Source organism: Caretta caretta, chromosome 2, assembly GCF_965140235.1.
Source record: "Caretta caretta isolate rCarCar2 chromosome 2, rCarCar1.hap1, whole genome shotgun sequence".
NCBI lineage: Eukaryota > Metazoa > Chordata > Testudines > Cheloniidae > Caretta > Caretta caretta.
Genome location: NC_134207.1, coordinates 202,938,083 through 202,946,790, shown reverse-complemented (window position 1 = coordinate 202,946,790; position 8,708 = coordinate 202,938,083). Strand labels below are relative to the sequence as shown.

At 42.3% G+C, this 8,708-nt stretch overlaps 1 protein-coding gene across 1 annotated transcript in view; it reads left to right on the top strand.

Annotated features, from left to right (window-relative positions):
- Window positions 1–1,959: 1,959 nt before the first annotated feature.
- Window positions 1,960–8,708, top strand: part of KCNH8 (potassium voltage-gated channel subfamily H member 8) — a 386,604-nt gene continuing 379,855 nt past the window's right edge. Inside the window, exon 1 of the mRNA XM_048838548.2 lies at window positions 1,960–2,215. Within this exon, the coding sequence (XP_048694505.1) occupies window positions 2,140–2,215 (76 nt within the window). The 5' untranslated portion in view covers window positions 1,960–2,139. The remainder of the gene's footprint in view (window positions 2,216–8,708) is intronic.

Genomic DNA, 8,708 nt, shown 5'->3' with positions numbered 1-8,708 from the left:
ATTTTCAAAAAGAATCTAAAAACACTATATAGGAAAACAAAACCAACCTCTAGGGTCTAGAGTAGTCCCAAAATGCATACAACTCATTTGAGACTGTACTGCTGTTAGAATGTGGATAAACTCCTGATCCTATGGACCAGGGAGCATCCATAGTTTAATTTATTTATACATAAAAATCTTAAATGTTTATTCTTTCATCTAAACAGGATCCTGTGCTTTGTCTTGCAAAGTTACTTCCCACAAAATTATGGTTCAAACTATTCAGTGTGACACAAATCAAGGAAACAACATTTTTAAAAAAACCTTCACAATTATTTAAAAATGCAGTGTATAGGGAACTAAAATGCATTTCTTACAAGGCAGTAAGTGAGGTGTGCAACAGCAACAAGGAAGTCACTCTCTTTTTAAGAGACTAATAAGGCAAATTAAAGGAGAAGGGGGGTCTTAGTAAAAGGCAGACCTTGCCAAATCTTCCCAGTTTTTGGACCCAGCCCCACAAATTGCACTACCTAAATGGAGAACCAGTCTAGCTTCTCCTATTGGTCTAAAGTGATTCACACCATGAGGCATCTAAGTGCAACAGTCCTGCAAAAGTGACAATCCAGAACCCATATCCTCATAGATTCTGCCAATCTTTAGCCCATCTCCCCAACTCTTCTACAGAAAAAGAGAAGAAATGTAGACACCTCTCACGGTGGGGACAGGACAGGGGAGAGAGATTCAAGTGCCCAGTGCATATTGGTTCAATAGAACCACAGTTAGCTGGATCCTGCCAGCTTTTGCCTACGTCACCCAAGTACCATGGTTATCTATTTCCATTGCACCTGGCTCTGATGTCCTTGGAGCAACAGCACCGCAGAACTCAGATCCAGTGTCCCAGGTGGACCTAGCTGGATTCAATTTCTGGATACACATTTTTGCAACATTGCTATATCACAATACATTGGGATTGAGACTACTCTCGTGGAGTAAGAGAAACTGCATACCCATTAAGTTTAGACAGTAAAACCAGAAGGGATGCAGCAAAAAATAGCTGGATCGAGCAGGTACTGTTGCCAAATTAGAGGTTTTGCAGCTTTCTGTGCTAGACTGTGTACAGGAGGAGGGAGTCAGACCTTTTAGGAGGAATAGTAGCAGCAACACTTACTCTCTCTTTTAATGGTACAATTTGTAGGTTTTGGCCAAAATTTAGCAGGCTCCCGATGCCGGGTTTTTGCAATACTGTTGCTCCGAGGCCCATAAGTGTCTGCGTTTTTAAGGTGTAGTTTGGAATTGGGAGCCAGAAAATGGGAGGATTCAGGTATGTGTAACAATATTGTTTTTGGGGGAAAATCTGGATTTTTGGGGTTGAAATGGAGCCTGTATTCTTGTGTTCTATTTAGGCAACAGAACTAAGAGAATCGAGGCCAAAAAAGCGCCTGGAAGCAGGTTTTTGCAGCTGTATTGTGTTGGGGTTCATTACAGCCTGGATTTTATTGGTGAGCTTGTTCTTTAAGCATTAGATTTTTTTTTTTGACTGGGGGAGGGGTGTGACCGGCTGGCTCAGCTGTTACCTTTCCGCTAGAAGGTGGAGTATTGTCAGATGAACGCACACTTAACGTTCACCCCAGTCATTTGCAATCTGGTGCCCTTCGCATCTTCCCTACCCCCAGCCCACTTTTCCTCCTGGGACTACGCCCCCTCTGCCCAGGTGGCCCGCCACACACGCCAGCCCCCGGGGCTCCCCCCTCTGAGGAAGGGCTGAACAAAGCGCCTTGTGGGCAAACAAACAACCCCCGAGCCACGCGGCCGCGGCTCCCACACGTCGTGCCAGGAACGTCCCCCGCCCCCGCGCGCGCACACTCACACCCCCCCCCTCCCCGGGTCTCTCGCGCCAGCCAATCACGTGGAGGGGCATGGAGCGCGCGGCGGCTGCTCGCGGGCGCAGCCGGCGGGCGGGAGCTGGGGAGCTCCGGCAGCTGGTGGAAGAGGGGAGCTGCCGAGCTCTCTCGCTAGCCTGCGTGCGGCCGGGGGGACGGGCGCGTCCCGGGTTCGGCGAAGTCGCAGCGGCCCGCGCTCTCCCACCTCCCTTTGCACTTTCTTTGCGAGCCGCCCTCCCGGGACAAAGTTTGATGGAGAATTTCGCACCGCGCTGGAAAGATGCCGGTGATGAAAGGACTGCTGGCCCCGCAGAACACCTTCCTCGACACCATCGCCACCCGCTTCGACGGCACGCGTGAGTCGGGGGCTTGGGCAGCGGGGAGCGCTCCTTGGGCCGGGTGTCGGTCCGGCATTGCACGCACCCCTCTCCCCTGGTTGTGGCTGGGCAGCGGCGGGGGCTCCCAGCCCCTGGTGGGGTGGTCCCTGGTGTGCTGGGGCAGCTCGCCCCTTGCAAGGAGAGCGGGCTGCGCTTGGCGCCTCTGTGGGAACTTGCGGGGTTATTCCCGGACTGCGGTCCCGGCCGCTCCCCGCTGTTCTCTGCATGGAAGTTGTAGGCTCAGGCTGCTGCTTCTTCCCGGGGCTTTCTGCCCCTCGCAGCCGCCCTCGTGCCGGCTGCGTGTTGCCCTGCAGCCGGTGCAGCCCCCCCGAGAGCAGGGGGAGCGCGGAGAGATGCAGGCTTCAGACTCCGGACGTGGCCTTGAAAGTCTTTTTTTTTTAAAAAAATCTCTTTGACAAGATTTAAGCTTTTAATCAGGTTTTGCGTTAGCCAGACAGCTGTGCAGGGGGGTTGTTGAATGAATGTCTGCGGCGGTTTAATGAATGGGTTTGGTGTCGGAGTTGTCATTTCAGGACCCTGGCTAGGTCCTGCTCCTCTCCCTTTGCGCGTAACTGACCCTCCAGCTGTTCCTGACTTAGTCTTTCCACTTAGCACCCAATTTCCTGCCCCCTTCCCTCCCCCTGGCTCTTACTGCTGCTCGGTCAAGCCCCGCTCAGCGGTTCCCTTGCGATGCGCTGCATCAACGTGTGGAGTTTGTTCAGGTGCGCGGAAATAATTTGCGACTGCAGGTGCTAGGCTGTAGTTTCGAGGCTGCCTGTGCCCAATAAGATGTTTAAATACACGATATGGGGGGAGAAAACTTTTCGCTAGCGTAATTTTTTTTTATTGGGAGTGGGGGGAAATCCGAAATGATTCATACTGGAGTGAAAATAAACTCTTTAAACTCATTTAACTTAGTTTTTCATTTTCTGTCAAGCATTTTGATATTTATATACCTTTAATCTTGTATCCATTGGCGTATTTTTATTACTATTTTGGTGTTAGTGTGAGATGATATAGTAATTGAGCTCAGTTCTCTTCAATAAATTGTAAAATCTCAAGACAGGATATAGTCACACAGATCAACTGCAGGGAAACATAAAATCGCGTTACAACTGTCTCTGTAGTCTGAGGGTAGCCTGAAAACATGATTAAAGGCTGCCTTAAATCTATATTTCATTATAAAGTAACTCTTAGAGTAGCTGTGCCTTAAAGAGCTATATCTATTTTGTTACTGTATACATCACAATATTCCAAGTTGCTTTTTTTTTTCAGTTAGAGAGTTTACAATCAACTATCCAGGTGTTGTTTATTGGAGGTTAATTCTTGCAGATTTAATGTTGTAAGGTTTTTGAGACGATACGTTCACTTACTGGAAAAAAATAATTCCCCATTGCTGCCTGCTTAGAAACTCCCTACAATGGCTTCCAGTTCAAAGGACTGAACACACTATGTGGGGAATTTACTAAAAAAAAACCACTTTAGAGACCATTTATTTTGGGAGGTTCAAGTTGGTTAAACTCCCTACTAGTGATATTTAGGTTTTTAATTATTTAAACATTGTTATAAGAATAATTTTATTGTGTGTTTTAAGAATGACACCTTAGTGTTTGGGATGTTTATTGGGTTAGTTGAATTTTAAGACTAAGCACAGTTTCTCATTAATTTATGTAGAGTAAAAGAATTGCTGCTTAAATTTAGCTGTTCTGTTCAATCCCCTATACTCTCTTGTTTTACATGTTGCTGCAAAAGCATTCGAAGACCTATATCTGGCAGTTATTTGAGTGTATAAGAGGTTGTTAAGTTTTGTATGAGACCTGAAGAAGAGCTGTGTGTTGCTCCAAAGCTTGTCTGTCTTGCCAACAGAAGTTGGTCCAATAAAAGATATTGCCTCACCCTCCTTGTCTCACTAATGTTTTTGGAAGGCTTTTAATAAATACATTAAGTATGACATGTTAGTGAATACATTATGAAGTTATTATCAAGGGGAAAAATCTACATGACTAACTTATTTTAAAATGTTTAATATTAGCAATTAATAAACTTTCACACACAGTTATACACTTTTGCACAAAGTAATGGGAAACATTTTATTGATGCCTCTATTGAGGAAAATCCCCATTGGTTTCAGTGGAAGTTTTGCCTTGAAACAGGACTTCAGGATTTGGCTTCAATACCTGATAAACAGGCATTATTTAGAAGACATTATCATGGACAAATATATTTCTGTCTTTTAAATGCTCCCAAAAATTCACAACAGAAAGTCTTATAGGCTATGTATTACTGAGTGGGACTGACTGGGATGGGACTATGTGTGGAGAATGGTACTATTTGGTGTAAGGGGGGCAGCATCTGGCTCTTAATTTACAGATCTGTAGTTCTCAACCTTTCCAGACTACTGTACCCCTTTCTGGAGCCTGATTTGTCTTGTACCCCAAGTTTCACCTCACTTAAAAACTACTTACTTACAAAATCAGGCATAAAAATACAAAAGTGTCAGAGCCACACTATTACTGAAAAATTGCTTACTTTCTCCCTTTGTCTGTATAAAATTTTAGTTTGTACTGACTTTGCTTGTGCTTTTTATGTAGCCAGTTGTAAAACTAGCTAAATATCTAGATGAGTTGATGTACCCCGTGGAAGATCTCTGCATACGCCCAGAGGTGCTCCTGGTTGAGAACCACTGAGGTAGAGAATACATTTTTGTATTATTCAAATATATCAATTAAAACAAATGTCAGTTATTAAACTATATCTTTCCTTGAAGAATGATCATATAGCTCAAGTGCATAACATTATGGAATTTTTAAATCTGCAAAATAATTTTTCTCTTTGAGGCTAATTTGACATGATCTAGTTGGCTTTTTTAAATTTAAAATTAATTTGCAAAATACTTATTTCTGTGGTAGTTTGACATTTTTTTAAGCTATATGGGAAAAATGCAGTTTTTATAAAGTCTAGTGGAAGCTCTGGGCCCAAATCTGCAAACTCTTAAGCAAGTGAGTAAGAACTCACCTGAGCATTGTAGTAATGTCAATGATACTGCTAGATTAATAAAATTACTTATGTGTAACTCTTCACAGGATCAGGCCCTGTGTTTTTAAATATGATTATACATTTTATTTTGGGGTTGGCATTCAATATTAAACACAGGATATGTTACATAAACTAATTTGATTTCAGAGGTGATGATCTTCTGTTATATTTTCCTGCGTGTTTTGATACAGTAATGTCTGTAGTTAACAGACCTCCTTTTATTTTAAGCCTTTGGGAAGGATATATTTTTGTTGTCATCAATGATAGACTAATCCACCAATGCATCTTTAATCCAGAGGAGAATTAATTCTAATTCTGGGCAACAGTGCAGAAAAGGATTCCAGAAAACACTGGAAAATATGCTTCACTTTGCATAGAACTTTATGAATGAGTTTTCAACACAATATGTCTCTTGATTTTAATGTTGTACCAACTTACCCATATCATGAAATACACTGCGGGGGAAAAAAACAAGAATCTAGAATATCTGTAGATAATGTGCTCCCACAAACATCAATGTTTAGTTTTATTATGTACTTTAGATACTCAGAACTTTCATGGTCATTAGAATTTTAGTTGTATTATAATATCTGTTAGACTGAAATACAGACAATGATCATCAAACTATTGAATACATGTCAGTCACAGGGAGTCAGGGCAGCATAGGAACTGCTTCATACATGATCCCCTGACAACACATTTATGCCGTCCTGCTGCTTCACACACAAAGCAGGGCTTGCACGCCTGGAGAAATGGGCTGCACCCCTTCAGGTGTGTAGTAGCAGGCATGCTCCCGCTGCATGCCAGAAACCTCCTGATGTTTCCAATGTGGTGCTGTCTTGAGGCTTTGCTGAGTGGGCACATAAAAATGGCCATATTGGATCAGACCAATGGTCCATTTGGCCCAGTATCCTGTCTTCCGACAGTGGCCAATGCCAGGTGCTTCAGAGGCAATGAACAGAACAGGTAATCATCAAGTGATCTATCCTATCACCCATTCCCAGCTTTGGCAAACAGAGGTTAGGGACGTTTCAGAGCATGGTTTTGCATCCCTGCCCACCCTGGCTAATAGCCATTGATGGACCTGTCCTCAATGAACTTATCTAGTTCTTTTTTGAACCCTGTTCAAAACCCACAATTTGAACCCCACAATCTAGTAACGCTCTCGGGAATTTCTCCATAAAACACTTTTTTTAATTTGAAAATGCTGATTCATCAAAACCAAAACTTTTTGTGGGAAAGAGAGGGTTAGTTTTGACAAGTGTTTTTAGGAAAAAAAAATAAGTTGAAAAAGAAAGCTTTGATATTTTCAAAACATGTAATTTTTGATATTTTCAACAAGAAAAATTCCAGTTTTCTGGTTCAAAATCTTTCAAATTTTAAATTTTAAGCTTATTATAGTTTGTTTAGTAATGGTTGACATCAAAACAAAACACTTAGATTTTTTTTTCCAGATTTTTATCTCTTTGAACTCTTTTCAGATTTTTTTTGTCCTGTCTAGGATGGGATTTCTTCCCCCTCCCTCCCCATTTCAATTTTTCACAAATTTCAAAAACTGTTTCCCAGAAGCTCTACAATCTAGACTATATATTGGGAAAAAATTTCCACATCAGAGTGTGATGTAAACTGCCACTTTCCTGTGGAGCAAGGTTAAACTACATTTTAGTAAGTGGACATGCCTAATTAAATTGTGCAGAAAACACACTGCTATTTCTCAGTGTGATTTTACTCCCTAAAACCTCTCTCTAAAGATGAAAATCTGGAATTTTATAGTTGTTTTTCAGTGCCTTCTATATCCAATGATCTCAAATTCCAAATTAAATGGTTTCCCCCTGATTGCTAGCCCTGTAAACTGAATCTAGGATCTGAGACAAGCTTGCTCACCATTAACTGTGATAATGACCTCTGTAGGAGAACATACACCTTCAGTTACACTGTTCTCCACTTACAACTTGATTGACACACATGCAGACTCATTATTGTCAACGTGTTTGTAAAAGTGTTACACATTGGAAATTGGTAAACAAGGAAGAATAGGCTCCAAGGAAACAAGGAAATTGGTAAACAAGGAATAGGTTAGGTTTTGAATTGTTAACAGAAATAAAAAGCAGTAAATTTTTTTTTCACTAAATGAGGCTACTAGGTGTATTATTTTTACAAATCTCCTATGCCACGCAAGAGGCTGTTAAGGGAGAAACCCACAGGCAAATGAAACTATGGCAAATATAAGAATCCTTGCGGAAAGGTGGCTGGGCTGTTAATGGGGAAGAAACTACCTGTCTGCTAGAATGGTTTACTGTTCCCAAGCCTGAAACCTGTTATCAAAGAGGATCTAAACCCTCAAAGATGTTAGAAGGGGCTGCCTAGTCGTGTCTCAGGCTGGCAAAGTCGTATGAAGTGAGATAGAAAATGCAGCTAGGGCAGTCTGTTTCTCTCCCCTAGATACAGGGTTAGCTGGCTGAGGGGAGCTTGCAAGGGTGTAAATCGTATCCACGTGAGTAGGCTTTTTATTGTGTTAACGCATTTAGGAAAATGGGTTACTTTTGAGGAATTAATAAATGATGCTTTGTTTTGAAGATGCTATTTCTGCATCACTGCAAAGTATACTATCAGAGGCTTCTCAAGGAAAACTATTATGTACCAAAGTTGAGTTGGGCCTGTGTCATTAATATGGCAGGAAACCAGGTCTGTCACTGCAGGAGTGCCCTGGGGAGGAACTAAAAGGGGTCTTTGCCACAGTTCACCCTGTAGCCATGATGTGAAAATCAATACACAGGATTTTGATATAGAGAAAAGGCCAGATCTTGGCCCCAAGTCTGGCTGCTTGTGCTACTCTGGCACTGATAGCTGAGATGCCAGCTTAACCAGCTACCTGTGCATCCTCACAGTGCAGGTGAGTTGCTTGATGGCATAGGGTTGCTATGTTTGGCTAATTCCTGGCTGCTGTTGTCAGCAAACATAACTTCGAGCAACATTTAGTCTGACCTAAACTGTTGCTTGACACCAGCCTGGATGCTTCAGGATCAAAAGGGTGTAAAGGTGACTTAACACCACCTTTGCTCCCTTGTTGCTGAGCTGCACCAGCTACAGAAGGGCTAGTCCTGAGGATCTGGTGCAAGAAGCATATCTGTTACATAAAAATCACACTTGTTGCCTTTCAAAATAGAGCTGTGCTTTAAAGAAGGCTCTTTCATTTACATTGGATTCTGAGGTGATTTTTCTTAGAATATTTGTTTGAATTAAGTTAATTTTTTTGTCTGGAACTAGAATTAATTTAGGAGTGGAGGAGAGTCATTCAGCAACTGATTAATTTTGCAGAATTTTATAATTTGGGGCCCAATCCTCAGAAGTGACCAGGTGACACCACACAACTCAAGGGGTGCCAAAGTGTCTCTAAGGTGGTACCTATCCCAACTCAGTCTAGGAGCATCTCCTT